This window comes from Phocoena phocoena, chromosome 8, assembly GCF_963924675.1.
Source record: "Phocoena phocoena chromosome 8, mPhoPho1.1, whole genome shotgun sequence".
Taxonomy (NCBI): Eukaryota; Metazoa; Chordata; class Mammalia; order Artiodactyla; family Phocoenidae; genus Phocoena; species Phocoena phocoena.
In genome coordinates this window covers 27,234,368-27,258,194 of record NC_089226.1, presented here as the reverse complement: position 1 = coordinate 27,258,194, position 23,827 = coordinate 27,234,368, and the positions used below count along the sequence as shown (strand labels likewise).

At 35.3% G+C, this 23,827-nt stretch overlaps 1 protein-coding gene across 1 annotated transcript in view; it reads left to right on the top strand.

The window, feature by feature from the left end:
• AASDHPPT (aminoadipate-semialdehyde dehydrogenase-phosphopantetheinyl transferase) overlaps positions 1–23,494 on the top strand; it is a 29,233-nt gene extending 5,739 nt beyond the window's left edge. The window contains exons 3-6 of the mRNA XM_065882603.1: positions 7,782–7,903; positions 8,525–8,686; positions 21,417–21,488; positions 23,330–23,494. Coding sequence (XP_065738675.1) covers positions 7,782–7,903; positions 8,525–8,686; positions 21,417–21,488; positions 23,330–23,494 — 521 coding nt within the window. The remainder of the gene's footprint in view (positions 1–7,781; positions 7,904–8,524; positions 8,687–21,416; positions 21,489–23,329) is intronic.
• Positions 23,495–23,827: the final 333 nt, after the last annotated feature.

The window sequence follows — 23,827 nt, the reverse complement described above, 5'->3', positions numbered from 1 at the left end:
AGCCCTGTGGTCAGGGGTGGGGTGAGGTGTTTTGTGGGTCATCTTTATAATTTGCTGTACCCAATTGAGAAATATTGGTTGTTTTTCCTTCATTTTCTAATTTTTATCTACCACTAAAGGCTTTTGCAGTTAGAAGTATAAAAGTAAGGATTGTATAAAGTATAAAAGTATGAATTGTTCAGTTTGGTTCCCATGTTTACAAGGCAAGATAAGAGATACAGTATAAAAATTATTAAAATTTGGGAAAAGACTGAAAATATTTTTCCCCACAGGTTTATACTTTCAAGTTCACATTTTTGTTATAAACTTTGCTGGATATTAATTGGCAGGACAAAAGGACTCAATATTTTGAGATTTAATACTAATTTAATAACTTTGAAATGACTGTATCATAGAACTACTCCTCTTGAACAGTTGTTATGTAAATTATGTACAGTAAGTATAAAGTAAGTGGTGATATTATATGGTAGCTATGGTAGAGCCTATTTGTTGTCTCTTTCCACCATACTATTTATAGCACTATTTTAATAGCTTCCTGTTTGGTTCCCCCTCTTCACTTCTGTTCTCTCTCAGTACATTCTTGGTACAGAGTTAGAGTGGTCTTTAAAATTTTCCTTAAAGCAATTTTCTTAAAACTTTTAGGTTGGTTCATAATAAAATTCAGTCCCTTTAACATGATTTTGTCATCTTATTCTCATTTATCTCTCCATTTGCATTTTTAGCTGCTCTCTGCTCACTATTTTCTGTCCATACTCATCTTTTATTACCTTGAATGTAGTAGACTTTTTCCTGTTCAGGTCATTTCAGAAAAGCTGATCGCTCTGCCTGTTCTTCTCCCCACTCTTTCGTGAGTACCTTAGACATGAAGGATGAGAAGTAGCCAGTACCAGTACCTCCTCAGAAAGGACTTTCCTGACCACCTGATCTTGTTTTCCTTCATGGGCTTTCTCATTTGTAATTATAACTTAGTTATTTGATTATTATCTGTTCTCCTTCATTAAATAAGTTCAGGAGCTATGCTTGTTTTGTTTTTGCTACAGTATACCTAGTACTTAGCAGGGTGTCTAGCACATAGCAGGTGCTCAGTAAATATTTATTGAATGTACAAATAATAGTTCTCAATTTCACATAAAATATTCCTAAAATTTGTTGAAAAATTAAAAAGTGGGTATGCAACTACAGTGAAAAATGATATTCATATCAGATTCTAGTTGGAATATAAACTGTTCTCATCAGTGAGGTGTGATTAAAAATAGTTCTTCCTTCGAGTCTTCTTCCTCATCCTGCATTTATCTCCCTAGCTTCTTCTCTCCTGCATTTGCATCCATCAGATTCGGTTTCCAACTTTGTTGCTGCTACAGTCTATAGTGTCCAACTTAAAATTTTTCAACTTTATGATGGTTTAAAAGCAATTCAGTAGAAGCCATACTTTGAATTTTGAATTTTGACATTTTCCTGTGCTAGCCATATGCCATTCCATACTCATAATGCTGGGCAGCAGCAGTGAGCCATAGCTCCCAGTCAGCCACACAATCACGAGGGTAAAACTAGTACAACCATTCTGTTTTTCACTTTCAGTACAGTATTCAGTACATTTCATGAGGTATTCAACACTTTATTATAAAATAGTCTTTGTGTTAGATGATTTTGCCCATCTGTAGGCTAATGTAAGTGCTCTGAGCACATTTAAAGTAAGCTAGCCTAAGCTGTGATGTTCCATAGGTTAGGGGTATTAAATGCATTTTTGACCTAAACTATTTTCAACTTAACAATGCGTTTATCGGGACGTAACCTTATCGTAAGTCAAGGAAGATCTGTATTCCACTATTGTTTGTGATCTACATTCTAAGCTGATCTACATTCTTTTTGGATCTGCATTTTGCAGGATGTGCAAAATGTTGTTTTTTGTTTTTTTTTAACTTGGAGATTTACAGCCAGCAAGCAGCTTAAATAAGTCACACTTCTCTTTGTGCTCTGAACTTGCTGGAAAACCAGGTCTTTACTGGCAGGTAGTTTTCCCCCTTTCCAAGTTACAGGATGGGTCTTTTCCACTGTGCAGAGGATTTGAGTGGGATCACAACATAGAACTAGTATTTACTGAGCAACTTCTCTGTGTTAAATGCCTTCTATGCATTATCTTATTTCACCCTCTTAAGTCTAAATTGTAAGTTATTGTTATTTTATGGAGTAGGTTAAGACATTTGCCCAAGGCAACTAAGCTGAAAAGTAGAATATCATGGATTTGAACCCATACCTCAAAGCCTATATTTTTAGACACTGCATTCTATAATATATGACCTCTCAATACTAGATTTTATTGATACGTGTTTAAGGATTTGCAAGTACAAAATCTGAAAAATTCCATGGAACTGGGTTAAATGAATTTAAAGTTTTTGTGAAGGAACTGATGTCTAAGAAGAGTATACAAAGTTTACTGAGAGGGAACTTGCCTTACAATTTTTTATATTAGGCATTGGAAACAAAAGAGTGTGGTGTTAGCAAAAGTATAGACAGCTAGGAGGGTTAAGAGTTAGTGCCCAGTATTTATACATAATATTTCAATTCAGCGGTTAAAGATTATTTATTAAATGGTGCATTACTCTAATCACTAGGGTAGCTTGTTAGCTACTTGAATTTGCTCTTCTGTGAACTGCTTATTAATCTTTTCTAATCCATGTATAAAAGCTCTTTATGTATTATGGATATTGACACTTCATAGACCAAATCTGTTACAACTATTTCCCCACTCTATTTGTTTATCTTTTTTTTTGTTTATCTTTTGTTTATCTTTTGAATTTGGTTGTATTTTTTGCCATATGAATTTTGTCTTTAATTAATATATCTAACTTTTCCTTGATAAATTCTGAACTCTGTCTCATTTAAAAAAAAAATAAGTTGGTAAAAGATTTACTCCAACTGTAGGTTGTAGAGTCTCCTAGATTTTGTTCTAAAATTACACTTTTTTTTTTTAACATTTAAATCTTTAATTCCCCTAAAACTTGTGTGTATATGTTTTACATACTGATGGCTCAACAGTCATACCACCACTAGCATTGGCTAGATTGGGAATAAACATGTAAAGTGCCTGGAATTATTAAGTACTTAATAAGTACATGTTAGCTCTAAGGTTGTTGTGATAGTTATTACTGTTATATGTATAGAATGGTGTTTCTGAAATGGTGGTCAAGATATTAAAATCAGCCAGGATGCCTGTTAAAAATGCAGGTTCCTTGAAAAAATGCAGGTTCATTGAAACCCTCCCAGACCTCTTCAACTAGAATTTCTTAGATACAACCAAGGATTCTATATTCAGACAATTTCTCAGGTGATTGTTGGACCTATTAGCGTTTGGGAAACACTATATTAGATGTAATTTATAGAGCCAACAAAAAGCAAGATTGTAACCCATCAACTTTTTTTTTCATGAGTAAAATTGTCTGAAAGCCATTAGATCCTTGTTACACAGTGTACAACAGAATTAATTAGAATTAAATTTTAATAACAATTACTAGAACACAATAGAATTGTATATTTGGCCAGATTTCTGAAAGAAGGATGCCTTTTAAACTTAGAAAGATAAGAAGAATGGGCAAAGTTAGCATATGTAATTGATTTTATATTAAATCTCTTCTCGCAAACTGGGGCAAATAAGACAGACAGAGGTTAATATTGTTAATATTTAAGATACTTGTAAGTATTGATAGAAAAGCCACTTAAGACTCACCTAATGGGCACAGTGGTTAAAAATCCGCCTGCCAATGCAGGGAACATGGGTTCGAGCCCTGGTCCAGGAAGATCCCACATGCCACGGAGCAACTAAGCCCGTGCGCCACAACTACTGAGCCTGTGCTCTAGAGCCCACATGCCACAACTACTGAAGCCTGTGCTCCGCAACAAGAGAAGCCACTGCAGTGAGAAGCCCGCGCACGTAAACTAGAGAAAGCCGACGCGTAGCAACGAAGACCCAACACAGCCAAAAATAAATAATAAATTAATTTTTAAAAAATACATTAAAAAAAAAAGACTTACCTAATGAATGGACAAAGACTTGATAAAACATTTCACAAAAGAGGATATATATATAAAACAACTACCACAATAGCCTTAGAGCTAACATTTATTTGGTACTTAATAGCTCCAGGCCCTTTATATGTTTATCTCTTAAACTACCCAGCTTTTTTTCCCTATTTAATAGCTTAAGAAACAGCCATAGTGAAGTTAAATAAATAATAGTAAAGAAGTGTTAGAGCCAGGATTTGAACATTTGACTACAGGGGTATAACACTAAAGCGAAGAGTATATGAGTGTGTCTGTATAAATGAATTAAATTGTGTGCATGAATGTATTAGTTTCCTAGGGCTCCTAACAAAGTACCAAAAACTTGGTGTCTTAAAAAAACAGAAATTTATTCTCTGACAGTTCTGAAGGCCAGAAGTCAAAGTGTTGACAGGGCCATGTTACCTCTGTAGATTCCAGGGAAGAATTCTTTGCTTCTTCCTAGTGTCCTGGCAATCTTTGGCATTCCTTGAGTTGTAGCTGTATCACTTTACTTTCTACCTTCATTGTTATGTTGCCTTTTTCCCTGTATTCTCTCTTCGTGTCTAAATGTTTCTCCTTATAAGGACACCAGTCATTGGATATAGGACCCACCTTAATCCATCCTAATTTGATTGCACCTGCAAAGACTGTATTTCCAAATAAGGTCACATTTTTAGTTTCTGTGTGGGCGTGAGTTTCGGAAGACATGGACCCTCACAGTTCAAACCCGCCTTGTTCAAGGCTCAACTCTATAAATTATCTTGTTGTAGGTTACTACTCTGTTTAATAAACTTTCTAGTTGCTCTGTGACCTTGGTTAGTTGATCATTGCAGAACACTTAGTTAGTATCTAGTGCTGCTTTCCCTAAAGATTAAGCTATAAGATGAGGGATCTGGCTTTTCTAAACCTGGTTAGTGGTTCTATGTAAGTTTTTCAGTTATTTTATCTTTATCTTTTTTTAACTTAAGTTCTTATATGTCTATGAAATCGAATATTGTAATAGACATGAATATGTGTTGGTATTATTAGGAGGCTCTGCCAACTTATGTGTCTAATAATTGTGCTGTCTCAGCTAGTTTGAGGGGCAAACGTACTATTCTGGTATTTCCTACTGATTTTTTTTTAATTCCAATTTCCTAGATAAACTAAGTCCTTAACAGAGTACTCATTCACTGTGTATTTTCACCATAATGCCACAATGTGGCGCTGTTGTCTTTGGCTGAATATTTACAAAGTCATTTTCTGTTGCTGTCAATCTCATTTTGTGGGATATGATGCTCTCAAAAGTATATGAAAACACACTCATATCGGATATTTTTAAGCTGTACATGATCAGTTATGATTCTTTTCCAGTGGTTGTGCTAGATTGCTTTTTATGTTAAATGAGTTTTTTTTTATTAGTGTGAATATTTAATTTTTTTCCTCGATTGCCCCATCATATTTAGGTAAAAATCAGGGAGTTTCTTGAAGGTTATGGAATTATAACTTGAAGAAACCAACAAACATAATGACACTATAGATGACAACAGGCATATCTTTTTAAATTTTAGGCTTTTTGGATAGTATTCTGTTAAAACTACAATTCCACTCAAAATATATAATGCTGTCTTCCAAAATCCAAGGTAGCTGTTCTTCTCATTGTTATTATTTACACTATTTGTACCCGAATCTATTCAAGAGGAAACAGTTTACAATTTATGTAGGTATAGTGCTCCCAGTGTTTAAAATCTCCGGATTTACTTTTATAACTTTTGCAAGCTTGCCTTCTTTACTTTCTTTAGTGTTTTATCTGTCAAGCCAGTATGTACTAGTGATGCATTGCATTTTAATAAGACAGTCTTTATTTAAGGGGCTTGAGGAATAAACACCAGACTATAAAAGGGGGTTCATAGACCCAAAAGGGTAAGAATCTCCTGCCCTGCCCTGGGACTCCTAAGGTCCCAGTTTAATATTTCAGTGCTGTTGCGTGAAATGACTTTACAGCTTTGCAGGGCTTTTAGGAAATAATAGCCTTTTAACATTAATATGAACAGATACAAACAATAAACATTAGTTGATTAATAAAAGTGGATTGTAAAGTTATCTTTCTTACGAATAGTAGAGGACTAAAGAGTAGACAGATTAATTAAATGAGTCTGTTGAACTTGAAAACAAACAAGGAAGTGAAGAAGTGAAGTGAAGAACCACATTATCACTGGAATGTCATTAGAAATATTTCCTAGGTAAACAAGAGGAGACTGTTTTGACCATTGAAGTAGGGATGGTGGGGGAGTTGTAGACAATTTTGTGGGAGAGCTTGTTTTTAATATTTTCTACCCTTGAGGTAACTATGGAAAAGGTACTTGGTTACTGTAGGAGAAACTTTAAACTCTATGAACATAAGGACCCATGTCTGTTTTGGTTATCATGATATTCCTGGCATCCGAGCACTTAGGTATTTTTAGAGTGAATGATATAGTTGTCGTTCTAAATGTTGAATTCTCATGGGGTTAGTTAGTTGTTAAATGCCAGTAAAGCATTAAGTAGGGGAATTGACATATTTCTTCTTTCCAGACATGCTATGGTTGCAGCCAGTTGGGAATGTCAGATTTTGGAGTTGAGTATTTTAGAAATGGGAGTTGTGGAGTAGACAAGCTATGTTAACAGAATCTGCAGAGGGACTACTTTCAAGAGGCTTACTGGAAGTAATGCAATCATGAACTAAGGATACAGGGCAATAGAGCATTTAGGAGTAATTTACCACATAATAGTTAATGTACATTTATTCATATAGTAAACATTTGTGATTCACCTACCTTGTTGCCAGACTTTCTGATTGACCAATTAGGCTGTAATTGTGTGAGGCTAAGAACCATGACTGATTTGTTTTTAACCATTAGGTCAATTCATATTGGTATAGTATTTGTACACATTCTACATACTTGTAGAATAAGTAAATGAATGATGGTAGAAGGTTTCTGTTCAGTAGTAAAGATAGACAAACACATAATTATAATATTTTGAAAAAATATAATATGAAAGACATACCATATATTTTAATTTGTGTCTTAGCTCTTAGTTCTGGGAGTCAGATCCTTTGAGTTCTATTTATTTTTAGGATGCTATGTAAAATTTTATTGTCTATGGAACAGTGGAGCTAAGGATATACTTGAGATTTTTTTAAAAATTAGCCAATAGAACAGAAATTAAAATCTGTTTTTATTTGGAAACGTCATATTAGAAAACATGTTTAAAAACAGTTATTGTGAAGGAAGGAAGTGTATATTAACTTTCCAGTCATGTTAATAACTTAGGATAAAAGAACACTCCTTAGCTTTCTACTAGTTCCCCCAAAATTATAGTAAAGAAATTGTTCCCTGATTTTCCTGTGAAATGGCAAAGCAAAATTTTAAACCCCAGCATACTATTGCTCTATTTTAAGCGTACTTGTTTTGGATTTCTGATATTCTCTCATATATAGGAAATTTCCCCTAGTTATTTAAGATTTATAATAGCTTGGCTGCTAAATTTTATCAAATTTTTGGTGAGCATCTATATATAACCATATGTTTTTTTCTCCTTAATTATTTAATAATTCACAGAATTTCACTGTTCTATTAAGCTACCCTTCTCTCAACTTATTTTGATTTGCTGATATTTTGTTTAGGATTATTGTGACTGTATTCAAAAGTAAAGTTGGACTATAGTTTTCTTTTATGCGCTGTCTAATAATTTTGGTAATTCTCTGTTTCCTCAATTGACAGGTCGTGGTTCAATTCCAGAATTTTTTCATATTATGAAAAGAAAGTTTACCAACAAAGAATGGGAAACAATCAGAAGCTTTAAGGATGAATGGACTCAGCTGGATATGTTTTATAGGAATTGGGTATAATTTCTTTCTAGTTTTGAGAGTAAGCCCCTGTGTTGATTCCATTATCTTTGCTAAAAACAGGAGCAAAAGTCCTGTGGTAAACCTGTAGTTCATACAGTGTTTGAAGTAAATAAGTCATTACTTGGGAACGTCATGATTTTTATGTACACATTATTATATTCTAAAGACATTTAAGAAAATTTAACATATATTTAATGCTCAACTAGAAGATACTCTTAAAGCTAAAAACAAGACAGTTTATCAGTATTTATAAATAAGGTTTTCTGTCTTAAAGGATCTCATACACATGAGACCTTATTTAGCATATAATATTTATTATGTGCCAGAAAACATTATTGTAAGCCCTTCATAAGTTAGTTAATTATCATAACAACCCCACTAGTAAGGTACTACTATTATTACATGTTATACATGAGAGAATGGAGGCAAAGGGAGCTTAAATGATTTGTCTTAAGTTCTCACAACTGGTTTGTTTCCATGCTACTATAAGGGTAAAAATAAATAGCTTATAGCTGTAAAGTAGTAAAGAAATAAAAAATCCATATGTTTTGGGGACAGTAGATTTTATGAACAATTTACTAAAGCTCTAAGAGAAAATGTCTGTCTGTATCTTAGGCACTGAAAGAAAGCTTCATAAAAGCAATAGGTGTTGGATTAGGATTTGAATTGCAGCGGCTTGAATTTGATATATCCCCATTAAACCTGGATATAGGCCAAGTTTATAAAGAAACACGTTTGTTTCTGGATGGGGAAGAAGAAAAAGAATGGGCATTTGAGGTAAGGAATTTATCAGAATTGCTATAACTATAAGCATTTTCTTATTTTGTGCATGTGAGCGTACGCTTAACTTGGGGAGGCTAGTCATTGAAACTAGACACATTTGGAATCCAGTCTGTGTGCTCTGAAGGTAAAGTCAGGGATACTCTGAGCACAATAACATTTAAGCTGATACTTGAAAGATAAGTCATATTGCATTAAGTAAAAGAGAAGGGAAAAGAGGCCCTGGAATAAAACAGCTTTGTGTGTATGAACAACTAAAGGATGCCATTTTGCCAGTGTACTGTGTTGAGGGGATTTGAGAGAGATGCTATGTTAGGCTGATGATATCATGTAGGGCATTATGGGCTGGTTAATATTTTGGTCTCTTTCTTTATTTAGTTTTTGTCACTAGCAATTCTTGGTTGCTAGTGAGAAAAACCTAACACAAATTCATTTTAGCCAAAAAGACATTATTGTAGGTTACTAGAGTAATTCATATAACCAGGTTTCAGAATTGGCTAGACTTAGGGACTGGAAAACTCAGAACTCTTTTTATCTTTTACTTTTGCCTTCCTGGCTTTAGTTTTCTCCCACCCATATTTCTCATTCTGTACACCAGCTTTCTTAACTTTATCTGGTCTGTGTGGCAGGAAACATGACTGCCTACCACCCTTATGTGTAACAATTTGTAGTTTAAAAACCCTCAGAGATTGGTGAACTCCCTTTCTGTTCAAGCCCTATAAGCCCTGGAGAAAGGCTTAGGTTGGGTGTTAGGTGCTTATCTCTTGACCAATCATTGTAGCCAAGGAAGTGTGTTACAATTTGTATCAAGTGTCCAGAGCCCAGCAAATGGATTGTATTATAATGTGGTTGTTCCCATAGTCATCAGAATTGTGTACAGAGAAAGTCAGTATCCAGAATAAAGAATTCATGATGAATGGATAAAATAGAAGGTGTTTACTAATTTTCTCAAGAGAATTTAACAAGGTTTAAATAGAGAGTGGTAAGATCAGAATTGTATTTTAAAATCATGTTCTGTCTATGATGGTATATGGAGGTTAAGGAAGTGAGGTGGTAAAGATGTTATGATCAGTTCTGTGACTTATATGACCATCTGTTGAGATAACTGAATACTAGAGAACAAGTGGGATTTAAGTTTGAGATACCATAAAAACATCTAAGTGAAGTTGTCAAGCAGGCGAATAGAATGAAAGGCTGGGCTAAAGGGAAAACTTCATAATCATTAACACGTGGATGGTAGTTGAAGCCATGGGATTTACAGTTGCGGCAATGAGATTACCTAAGGTAGAATTGAGAAAGACCAAGGACAGAGTCCTGAGAATACTTTTTAAAGGTGGAGTGGGGAGGAGAATTAGAAAGAATGACCAAAATGGTAAGAAGTAAAATACGAAAGTAGTGTTAGGAGCATCCAAGGGCAGAAAGTATCTTGAGAAAGAGAGTTGTGTCAAAACTGCTAACATACCATGTAAGGTAGGGATTCTATGAATTAAAAAAAATATTATATTAGGATACTGTATTTTTTAATACATTTTTTTAAAAAAATAATTCATGCTGAAAGGGGCAAACGTCAGCCATTTCATTCATAGGGAAATCTTTTGTGGTGCCAGATGGAGTAGGCCTAGTAGCAGGGTGAGGAGGGAAGAGTCAGTGATTGGGCCAGCTGTGCTTAAACGTTTTGGGTGACAAAGATGTCTGAGTTCCTGTGGACCAAATAGATGCTGTGGAAAATGGGCCTGAAGTGTCTTGAAAGGACCCTACCCAAGAGGAATTCCAAAAATAGGCATTGTGCATTCTACTGTGTATTAATTGATGAGGGTAAGAATTACAAGAAGTCAGCCGTTAAATGCACTGCTAGTTCCAGGCAGTGGTACGGGACAAAGGAACTGGAAGTAGTTCTCTGAAAATTCCTCAGATGCTCACTAAGCCAGCATTTGGATATTTGATATGACCCAGAGTTCTAAAAACTAGATTACAACAGCATTGATCATTACTTTGCCTGTTTCCTCCATCCCTTTCCTCTCTGCCACCTTACCTTAAGGAAACCAGAGCAGAAGAGCAAGGTGAGGCCAAGGAGAAGAATGTGTTCTAAGAATTGAAATGGGATTTTTTTTTTAAGCTGAAAGTGACTGAAGAGCTATGGGGTTTGTCTAAGGGCTTGTTCAGAAGGTGGGAAGGGAGATCCAGCAGGGCATATTTGAAGACATCTATGGAAGAAAAATTAAATTCTTTACTGAATGTACCTGGGTGTTTTGCCCATTCAGTGTACCAGTTAGAAAAATATAAAAATAATATATGTTAGATGCATATATTTAAGTGTGGATTATTTTTATACTATAAACAGGCCTGGAAGGGGAGAGTGAACTTAACAGAATGAATCTGGTGGTATGGATAGCCAGAAGCCAGGGTTTGAGGGGAGAATGATGAACCGTAGAGCCAGGGGAGGCATACCTAGAGTCAAGAAACAGACGGGAAGTTCCTGTCTGGGCATCTCCAAGTACCCCCACAAGATAAAGAGCCAGTCTTTAGGTATGCAGCTGAGGAAGGGCTATGATTTCAGTGTACAACCGTGGCGTGAATGATCTTCACTGTCCTTTCCTCCCTTTCGTTCAGTCTTTTCCTTTCTCACTCATACACACTAAATTCACCCACACTAGAAGAACTAGAGGTGGCAGCATAGTGAATGAGGGAGCATCTGTAGTTAGGAAGAGAGGAAATCAATTCCTTTCCCTATTGGAGACTTCCAACCCTGAATTAGGTTTGAGCTAGGATAGTGGGAGGAAGAATTTCTTATGAAATTAGAATAAAATTTAATTTGGGTCACACATTTTTCAGAGAAAATTCGATGACCAGAAATGTCATTTATGAGATCTGATCAAGATTTCATCCAGGGAAAGAGAAAAATGAATTGTCAGAACTTGTTTAAAGGGAAATGGTGAGAGAGAATAAATTGCCTTCTGTTCCTACTCTTTAGGAGTCCAGCTGCTTTAGTAAACTGAAGACAAGGTAGGAAGAAGTTTCAACCCTTCCCTACTTTTCATGGGTAACTCCAAATGAAACCTCTGCACAGGACAACTCTGTAGCCATCTTGCTCTTCTCCTCCTTTCTGTACTGTGTAGACACAACTTCCTGAAACAGAGTCATAGCCAAACATGATTGGCCCCATGGCTTGGGTTTTTCTCCATAAGTATTTGATGACTAAATGTAAGCACACAGGGTATTTTAGAAAGTACCTTTAAAGGTATTTTAGAGAGTACTGTTACCTGGGTTGGAGATGGGACAAATACCTAGAAATAGTACATGTCAGAGACTGTAGTTTTCATTAATTAATGCATATAGCCAGTGAATAACTGAACCACTTCAGACTCATAGATTCTCTTCCTCGTGTGAGAACTGATAAGCTAAGCAGAAAAAATAGTCCTGTTCCTGCAGGCAGCATTAAAAGAATGCCTGCAGGATACCAGAAATAGGGTCTAGACTGCACGTGTGGATATGGAAGGTATCTATTGGCACACAAATTAATGGTGCAGAAGGCTAAGGATACTATCCTCATTTAAGCAGAACTAAAGGACAATGCCATCATAGGACATATGGTAAAATTCTGCATCCTGGGAGAAAAAGGAGTGTTTATTTACTTGGAGACTCAAAAGAAGAATATGAAATGAAAATTATAAAGCAAATGAGGATTTTTTAAAAATTCTGCTTAGTGTTTTGAATAACATTCAAGATGAGAGTTTAGCTATGAAATAGAAGCTGAGAGCTTTAAGGAAAGAATAGGCTTGTCATTAAACGAGAGCTGTTAGTGGAAGGTAGTCTGTGAAACCATCTAGAAGTGTATAGAAAAGAAGACAACGGATTGAACCCTAAAACTCTTACATTTAAGAAGTACATTTCATTGCTACCTTCTAATTATAGACATTTTCCCAGGCATCTACTGTTTTCATGAATCCACTCTCACAATTAGCAGTTTCAACCACACTACCTTTCTGCATATGACTACCAAATCTTTAACTCAGTTTCTTTCACTCTTCAGACTCCTATTTCTCACTGCTATGTACTTCTCCTTGAACACTACACAGGCACCACAAATTCTGCAGATAAGTCAAAATAATAATTGCCCTTCAACTTATTTTCTTTTTCTAACTTTACTTTTTTTGATGGTACCACCATCCAGTCATCCAGGATTAAGAAAGCCCAGACCCATTTTAAGTTCCCCTCCTCCTCCCCTTGTTATACCAAACCCTCTAATTAACAGTGACATGCTCCCCTCTGAAAACGCTTAGTGTGGGCACTGTTTACATCCAACTTAGACTAATGCAGTAGCCTTCTAACTGGGTGCCTCTTCCATTATTTTGCTTCATCCTTCTTCATTTTTGGCCGTCGTTTCCCTATATACACTCCACATTGCAGCTAAATCACAACCTGCTATCTGATATTCTTTAAATATCTCCAACCCTCTTGTATTTATATTTGTTTTAATTCTTCTGTGTCCTCACCACCACCCACCCATCCACCCTGCCGCAATCTCCTCCTTGCCTTCTCCTTGAACAATTTAAATCCATTTCAGGAGCCTTTTCTTTATTTCATTTAAGACCAAGCTTTTTTTTCTTTCTTACAACATACCACATTTTGCCTCATAATCTTTGTACTTCTCTACTTGCTTTACTTTCCCAGGGCTCCCTGAAGGCAGGGGCAGTATCTTACTTAGCATTGTATCTGTTGTAGACCTAAAATGCTAGCGTGGACATAATCAAGAATCCGTTATTTATTACAACAAATCCTCCAAAGAATTTTCCACTTACCTGAGTATTGTATCTCACACCTGGAAAATTAATACTCTAGAAGAAATATGAATTTTTATGCCAAGAGGAATCTCATGATTTCATAGGCTCTCAATTTTCATAACTGGTTCTGTTAGGAAAGTTAAATTTACCACCAAAAAGTTTCAAGTGATGACATTAAATGAAACAAATTCTTTGCTTTTGAAAGGAAGTGCTTTAAAAAGTAGAAATATTGAATGTTGTCCTAGTGTCTTCATACCAAGAGTCCAGGGATTGCAGGAAAAGGGTCTTTTTTGTCTTTATTCACTTTCCTCCCTCAGTTTCTGAAATGATTCTGCAGAATTTCTCCTCATAAAAAAGCCATGTGGATGACAGGCTCTCGGTGCTGCAGCCAGGAGTCAGTGCTGTGCCTCTGAGGTGGAAGAGCCAACTTAAGGACACTGGTCCACAAGAGACCTCCCAGCTCCATGTAATATCAAACGGCAAAAATCTCCCAGGGATCACCATCTCAACACCAACACCCAGCTTCACTCAATGACCAGCAAGCTACAGTGCTGGAAACCCTATGCCAGACAACTAGCAGGACAGGAACACAGCCCCACCCATTAGCAGAGAGGCTGACTAAAATCATAATAAGTCCACAAACACCCCAAAACATGCCACCAGCCGTGGACCTGCCCACCAGAAAGACAAGATCCAGCCTCATCCACCAGAACACAGGCACTAGTCCCCTCCACCAGGAAGCCTACACAACCCACTGAACCAACTTGAGCCACTGGGGACAGACACCAAAAACAATGGGAACTACGAACCTGCAGCCTGCAAAAAGGAGACCCCAAACACAGTAAGATAAGCAAAATGAGAAAACAGAAAAACAGCAGATGAAGGAGCAAGATAAAAACCCACCAGACCTAACAAATGAAGAGGAAATAGGCAGTCTACCTGAAAAAGAATTCAGAATAATGATAGTAAAGATGATCCAAAATCTTGGCAATAGAATAGAGAAAATGCAAGAAACATTTAACAAGGACATAGAAGAACTAAAGATGAAACAAGCAATGATGACCAACACAATAAATGAAATTAAAAATGCTCTAGAAGGGATCATTAGCAGAATAACTGAGGCAAAAGAACAGATAAGTGACCTGGAAGATAAAATAGTGGAAATAACTACTGCAGAGCAGAATAAAGAAAAGGAATGAAAAGAACTGAGGACAGTCTCAGAGACCTCTGGGACAACATTAAATGCACCAACATTTGAATTATAGGGGTTCCAGAAGAAGAAGAGAAAAAGAAAGGGACTGAAAAAATATTTGAAGAGATTATAGTTGAAAACTTCCCTAATATGGGAAAACAAATAGTTAATCAAGTCCAGGAAGCACAGAGAGTTCCATACAGGGTAAATCCAAGGAGAAACACACCAAGACACATATTAATCAAACTGTCAAAAATTAAATACAAAGAAAACATATTAAAAGGAGCAAGGGAAAAACAACAAATAACACACAAGGGAATCCCCATAAGGTTAACAGCTGATCTTTCAGCAGAAACTCTGCAAGCCAGAAGGGACTGGCAGGACATACTTAAAGTGATGAAGGAGAAAAACCTACAACCAAGATTACTCTACCCAGCAAGGATCTCATTCAGATATGATGGAGAAATTAAAACCTTTACAGACAAGCAAAAGCTGAGAGAGTTCCGCACCACCAAACCACCTTTACAACAAATCCTAAAGGACCTTCTCTAGGCAAGAAGCACAAGAGAAGGAAAAGATCTACAATAACAAACCCAAAACAATTAAGAAAATGGGATTAGGAATATACATATCGATAATTACCTTAAATGTAAATGGATTAAATGCTCCCACCAAAAGACACAGACTGGCTGAATGGATATAAAAACAAGACCCATATATATGCTGTCTACAAGAGACCCACTTCAGACCTAGAGATACATACAGACTGAAAGTGAGGGGATGGAAAAAGATATTCCATGTAAATGGAAATCAAAAGAAAGCTGGAGTAGCAATTCTCATATCAGACAAAATAGACTTTAAAATAAAGACTAATAGAAGAGGCAAAGAAGGACACTACATAATGATCAAGGGATCGATCCAAGAAGAAGATATAACAATTGTAAATATTTAAGCACCCAACCTAGGAGCACCTCAATGCATAAGGCAAATACTAACAGCCATAAAAGGGGATATCGACAGTAACACATTCATAATAGGGGACTTTAACACCCCACTTTCACCCATGGACAGATCATCCGAAATGAAAATGAATAAGGAAACACAAGCTTTAAATGATACATTAAACAAGATGGACTTAATTGATATTTATAGGACATTCCATCCAAAAACAACAGAATACACATTTTTCTCAAGTGCTCATGGAACATTCTCCAGGATAGATCATATCTTGGGTCACAAATCAAGCCTTGGTAAATTTAAGAAAATTGAAATTGTATCAAGTATCTTTTCCGACCACAGTGCTCTGAGACTAGGTATCAATTACAGGAAAAGATCTGTAAAAAATACAAACACATGGAGGCTGCACAAAACACTACGTAATAACGAAGTGATCACTGAAGAAATCAAAGAGGAAATCAAAAAATACCTAGAAATAAATGACAATGGAGACACGACTACCCAAAACCTATGGGATGCAGCAAAAGCATTTCTGAGAGGGAAGTTTATAGCAATACAATCCTACCTTAAGAAACAAGAAACATCTAGAATAAATAACCTAACCTTGCACCTAAAGCAATTAGAGAAAGAACAGAAAACCCCAATGTTAGCAGAAGGAAAGAAATCACAAAGATCAGATCAGATATAAATGAAAAAGAAATGAAGGAAATGATAGCAAATATCAATAAAACTAAAAGCTGGTTCTTTGAGAAGATAAACAAAATTGATAAACCATTAGCCAGACACATCAAGAAAAAAAGGGAGAAGACCCACATCAATAGAATTAGAAATGAAAAGGAGAAGTAACAACTGACACTGCAGAAATACAAAAGATCATGAAGGATTACCACAAGCAACTATGCCAATAAAATGGACAACCTGGAAGAAATGGACATTCTTAGAAATGCACAACCTGCCAAGACTGAATCAGGAAGAAATGGAAAATATGAACAGACCAATCATAAGCACTGAAATTGAAACTGTGATTAAAAATCTTCCAACAAACAGAAGCCCAGGACCAGATGGCTTCACAGGCGAATTCTGTCAAATATTTAGAGGAGAGCTAACACCTATCCTTCTCAAACTCTTCCAAAATATAGCAGAGGGAGGAACACTCCCAAACTCATTCTACGAGGCCACCATCACCCTGATACCAAAACCAGACAAGGATGTCACAAAGAAAGAAAACTACAGGCCAATATCACTGATGAACATAGATGCAAAAATCCTCAACAAAATACTAGCAAACAGAATCCAGCAGCACATTAAGAGGATCATACACCATGATCAAATGGGGTTTATTCCAGGAATGCAAGGATTCTTCAATATACGCAAATCAATCAGTGTGATACACCATATTAACAAACTGAAGGAAAAAAACCATATGGTCATCTCAATAGATGCAGAGAAAGCTTTCGACAAAATTCAGCACCCATTGATGATAAAAACCCTGCAGAAAGTAGGCATAGAGTGAACTTTCCTCAACATAATAAAGGCCATATATTACAAACCCACAGCCAACATGATCCTCAATGGTGAAAAACTGAAAGCATTTCCACTAAGATCAGGAACAAGACAAGGTTGCCCACTCTCACCACTCTTATTCAACATAATTTTGGAAGTTTTAGCCACAGCAATCAGAGAAGAAAAGGAAATAAAAGGAATCCAAATTGGAAAAGAAGATGTAAAGCTGTGACTGTTTGCAGATAACATGATACTGTACATAGAGAATCCTAAAGATGCTACCAGAAAACTACTACAGTTAATCAATGAATTTGGTAAAGTAGCAGGATACAAAATTAATGCACAGAAATCTCTTGCATTCCTATACACTAATGATGAAAAATCTGAAAGTGAAATCAAGAAAACACTCCCATTTACCATTACAACAAAAAGAATAAAATATCTAGGAATAAACCTACCTAAGGAGACAAAAGACCTGTATGCAGAAAATTATAAGACACTGATGAAAAAAATTAAAGATGATACAAATAGATGGAGAGATATACCAAGTTCTTGGATTGGAAGAATCAACATTGTGAAAATTACTACCCAAAGCAATCTACAGGTTCGATGCAATCCCTATCAAACTACCACTGGCATTTTTCACAGAACTAGAACCAAAAATTTCACAATTTGTATGGAAACACAAAAGACCCCGAATAGCCAAAGCAATCTTGAGAACGAAAAACAGAGCTGGAGGAATCAGGCTCTCTGACTTCAGACTATACTGAAAGCTACAGTAATCAAGACAGTATGGTACTGGCACAAAAACAAAAATATAGATCAATGGAACAGGATAGAAAGCCCAGAGAGAAACCCATATGCATATGGTCACCTTTATTTGATAAAGGAGGCAGGAATATACAGTGGAGAAAGGACAGCCTCTTCAGTAAGTGGTGCTGGGAAAACTGGACAGGTACATGTAAAAGTATGAGATTAGAACACTCTCTAACACCGTGCATAGAAATAAGCTCAAAATGGATTAAAGACCTAAATGTAAGGTCAGAAACTATCAAACTCTTAGAGGAAAACATAGAACACTGACATAAATCACAGCAAGATCCTTTTTGACCCACCTAGAGAAATGGAAATAAAAACAAAAATAAACAAATGGGACCTAATGAAACTTCAAAGCTTTTGCACAGCAAAGGAAAACATAAACCAGACCAAAAGACAACACTCAGAATGGGAGAAAATATTTGCAAATGAAGCAACTGACAAAGGATTAATCTCCAGAATTTACAAGCAGCTCATGCAGCTCAATAACAGAAAAACAAACAACCCAATCCAAAAATGGGCAGAAGACCTAAATAGACATTTCTCCAAAGAAGATATACAGACTGCCAACAAACACATGAAAGAATGCTCAACATCATTAATCATTAGAGAAATGCAGATCAAAACTACAATGAGATATCATCTCACAGTAGTCAGAATAGCTATCATCAAAAAATCTAGAAACAATAAATGCTGGAGAGGGTGTGGAGAAAAGGGAACACTCTTGCACTGCTGGTGGGAATGTGAATTCGTACAGCCACTATGGAGAACAGTATGGAGGTTCCTTAAAAAACTAAAAATAGAACTACCATATGACCCAGCAATCCCACTACTGGGCATATACCCTGAGAAAACCATAATTCAAAAAGAGTCATGTTCCAAAATGTTCATTGCCGCTCTATTTACAGTATCCAGAAGATGGAAACAACCTAAGTGTCCATCATCGGATGAATGGATAAAGAAGATGTGGCACATATATACAATGGAATATTACTCAGCCATAAATATAAATGAAATTGAGTTATTTTTGTAGTGAGGTGGATAGACCTAGAGTCTGTCATACAGAGTGAAGTAAGTCAGAAAGAGAAAGAGAAATACCACATGCTAACACATATATATGGAATTTAAGAAAAAAAAAATGTCATGAAGAACCTAGGGGTAAGACAGGAATAAAGACACAGACCTACTAGAGAATGGACTTGATGTGGGGAGGGGGAAGGGTAAGCTGTGACAAAGTGCGAGAGTATCATGGACATGTATACACTATGAATCGTAAAATAGATAGCTAGTGGGAAGCAGCCGCATAGCACAGGGAGATCAACTCGGTGCTGTGTGGCCACCTAGAGGGGTGGGATAGGGAGGGTGGGAGGGAGGGAGACGAAAGAGGGAAGAGATATGGGGACATATGTCTATGTACAACTGATTCACTTTGTTATAAAGCAGAAACTAACACACCATTGTAAAGCAATTATACTCCAATAAAGATGTAAAAAAAAAAGATATATTAACATTTATGACAGATTTTCTTTAGTACTTTACCATGGGGAAAACATTGTAAAAGTTGAATGATTTAAGTTATACCTTAAACTTTTATTTTACTTTATAAGGTGAAAATACATACTAAGAAAATGGCATAAAATTTGACTAAAGCAGGTTATTAATCTTTGTAATCTAATGCTAAACTATCTCCTGAAAAAGTAAAGTATTCTTGCTCCCTTTGGGTTTGTTGGTGATTTTAAGGAAATTTTGTTATTCACAATAGTTTTATGGATAAAAAACTATAAGCTTAGGAAACTTGAAAATTTATAAAGTCATAAAATTAAGTCAAGTTCAGTAGCATTGAATGTACTAGCTTAACTAGCTAGCTAGCTTGCTGGGTTAATTTCTTTTTTCAACTAATATTTATTATAGATGTACTAGGCAGAAAGGATTTAGGGAAAGGTGATCACCTCATAGAACTTTTATTCTAGTGAGACATCGAATATTAATGTTTGATAAACTGGAGTCATTGTAAAATAACTTCTCTAATTTTGCTGTTTTGAAATTTCATATTTATGTGATGTTGATGAGGTCTGAGTAGATATGGTGAATATTTTGAAATCAGTCTCATTGAATTTTGGCTTATAATGAGGTAAGTAAACAAACTGAGCATTTAAGTGGCATTTTAGTGGACAGGCTGGATGAAAACTAGTTATTGCCCACAGTTCCCTCTTGATATTCCGCCTTACAGACACTACAAAACTGCTGATCTAAGTTGTTTTCCAAAAATAATTATAGCCAAAACATCTCTGTATGTTAGTGTTTATATTATTGATACATTCAGTGTAAAGAATGGGAGAACCATGTTCAAAAAGAATAGTTTTGTTTACGGTAACAAACTTTGACCTATTAAATGTTTTCTCATACTTAGTTATTTTTTCTTCTCTTGAAATGTTTTCCTAAATGTATCTCTTTTGAATTTCTTTTATTTATTTATTTATTTATTGCTAATTTGGATATCTTAACGTATGAAGATATGAGGAAGAGGATGAAGGATGAAAAGTCCCTAAGTAATACTGTTTCTGATTGTAGTTTCCTATTTCAACTCATGTCTTACGGAAGACTGCCTTACTAAAGTGGCTTTTTGGTGAAATTTTATTTAGTTTTTAACAGTTGTTCATACATTTCTCTGGTAACTGCCTCAATGTCTGTTATATTTTAAAGCCCCCTCCCCCTTTGTCTCATACATAGGGGAAAATAGGAAATCACATATTTTTTAAGTCTTACCTATGAATTTCCACCATGATTTTCCATAGGCTATAGTATGTAGTTAACTAAATGCTTATAAACCAGTGTTGCAATCTAATTTTTTTAAATGTACACTTTAAGCATATACAAAACTAACATCACCAGTGAGGGCAGATGGCTATCTAGATGTGCCTCTAGATAGGATACTTTATCTATGTAGTATTCTTACTAAGAATGTATAATATAAGTATAATCATTAAGAACCATCAGACTGAAAATAGCCAACGTTTATTAGTAAAAAGTGGGGGATGGGGCTTGTATTTTAAAATACTAACATCATAAAAGACAAAAGAAAAACTAGGAAGACAGTGACAACTGAATGTAATACTTGACCCTAGACTGCCTCCTGTACTGGAGGTGGGGAAATGATATAAAGGACATTACTGGATTAATTCACAAAAGTTGGAGTACAGAGAGTAGATTTAAGTATTATTTTAATGTTAAATTTACCAAAGTTATTAACTACAGTGGTTATGTTAGAGAATGTCCCTATTAGGAAATATATATTGAAATATTACAGAGTAAAGGGCCAAAATATATGTGACTATTCCTTCAAGTCAGGGGGAGTGGAGATATATATGTATGTATGTGTGTATATGGTTGGGGGGAGTGAAATTTTTTAAATGTAAATAGAAATATATCTATGTTTCTATATTTAGTATTCTCTATTTACTTATGTTTTATTTTTCAGGAAAGCAAAATAGATGAGCACCATTTTGTTGCAGTAGCTCTTAGGAAACCCAATGGATCTAGACATCAGGATGTAAGATTTTAAGATTTCTTTGATTTTTTTCTAAAAAGCATGTATTAAAGTTGAATTTGTTATTTATTGATGGAAATAATCATTTGGTTTATATCAGGTTAGAGGTTTGGGCATTTTTTTTTTTTAATTATAGACTTTAAAAGTGTTCATTATCTAATCCTTAAGATCATCTGGGATTTCACAGAAATGTTTTAAAAGTATGTTACTTGCTTCTTCACATTCAAATACACTTAAATATGACAAAGATTAAAATTTTGGTGGTACTGTCCTAACATTCATATATTCAATAGATATTCAAGATAATCACTGTCTTGGTCATCTTAACAGTGGTTTATTTCCTGGTGAATTGGGGCTGTCTTTGAATATTAAGGGTACAAAGTTGAGGGATAGTGAGTAATGGAATTATCTGTCAAATTGAACTCCTTCCCCTTTTTATAATACTCTCCTAAATTATTTCCAAAGTATCAAAAATGTGAGAGATCTTGTGATATATTCTAGCATAACATCAATTCTTCCAATCAAAATCGATTTTTACTTTCTTCTGCTATTTAATTGGTAAGTTGAGAAATTTTTTTAAAAAGAAACCTTAGGGTCTTGACTCTCAGCCTACATATAGTTGTGATTCTGTGGAAGTATTTATTTAAGGAATACTGATAATGTCACAGTAATTGAAACTATATGCTTATTATTTTCAGGGAATCTGCATGAGAGAATGTAGTGTGATCAATATGTATGCATCATTACTTTTAGAAAAAAAACTCAGTCTACAGATCATGCCTTTGACAGATTAAAAAGATTAAAATTCTTCATAGATTATTTTCTTTTAAAAGGATGACATGTTAAAATTGACCCCTGTAATCTGAAGATGTTCCAACCCAGGTTACCTGTCCTTGTGTGCTGAAGTCTCAGCATTACCCTTTCTGCTAATACCTTATGATTCCATAGAGCTTTATATTTTTTGTAATGTCTGCACATGGCAGTACTTTCTTTTTATTTCCCTGGAGACAGCCTATTTAGGCAGCAATGGCATAGTGAGAAAAGGGTGAGGGTACTATTCAGAAGACCTGGCTGAGTTTCAGGCTCAGGTCTACCATTTAACCTGTGTTGTAAGCTTGTATAAATTGATTGATCTTACTGAGCCTCAATTTCCCCATCTATAGAGTTGAGGTAACAACCATATCAGCATAGTTATGAGAATTACATCATATAAAATAGATATTAACCTTGTAAAAGCACTGTAGAAGACCCAAGTACTATCTTTAGTAGAATGTATAGAATGTTAAAGACAGTCCACACTGGGCTGAGTTGTGAACAAGGGCTCTGTCACGGAGTATAAGATATAGTTTAAATTTAGTGTTGAATGAGTCATTTCCTAATGAAGTGTTGCATCTCTGTGTGGTTATGGGTATTTTATCAGATGCACCCTCTAGAGTATTTCTCAAAAGTTTGCCTGGTGGTCCCTCTCTATCAGAATAACCCACCTGCTTGTTTAAGTTATATATTTTGGGGTCCTTTTTGACTCATCTACTGAATCAGAATTTTTGGATGTGTGGCTCAGTAAATCTACATTTTAAACAAATACCACAGGTTATTTTTATCTACAAAAAGTTTGAGAATCAGGTTATTTCATATTTTTCTTGATTTGTTATATTGGCAACACTAATATAAGGAGTAGAAGCAATTATCTAGAAATGCTACTGTGCTGTAATTTAATGTTATTGAAGTATAATTTACTATTGCTGAAATGTGATTACTGATTTCTTATTTTCCTAATTACAAAATTGACCGTAAGATTAATATGCAGTATAACATAGAGGTAATCTAATTTTTTACCCTTTTAGGTTTCACTTCAAGGTGATTCTAAACCAACCCAGAGGCAGTTTACTATTCTCACCTTTAATGATTTAATATCATCTGCTGTTCCTATGACCCCTGAAGATCCTTCATTTTGGGACTGTTTTTGCTTCACAGAAGAAATTTCAATACGAAATGGTACAAAGTCATGATATGATTTTCTAAGTAAAAAGGGAAATGAAAACTGTAATGTTCTGTATTCACTAAAAAATAAATGCCTGAGAGTATCAAATTTTATTTCACAAAACAGTTTAAAAAAGAAGAAACAACTTTTCCTATTAAAAAGGCAGACTCCCAGTTCAGGATAGCTCACTAGAATACATGTTTACCTCTTCTTCCTCCCCAAAATCGCATTGGATTTACTGAAGAAATAGAAACTGGTGGGAGAATCTTAAAGTGATATATGTTCATTTTAGAAAGCAACAGAAAATGTGAATTAACAAGAAGGGAGCGTTCGAATTCCTATCTTTCAGAGATAACTATTT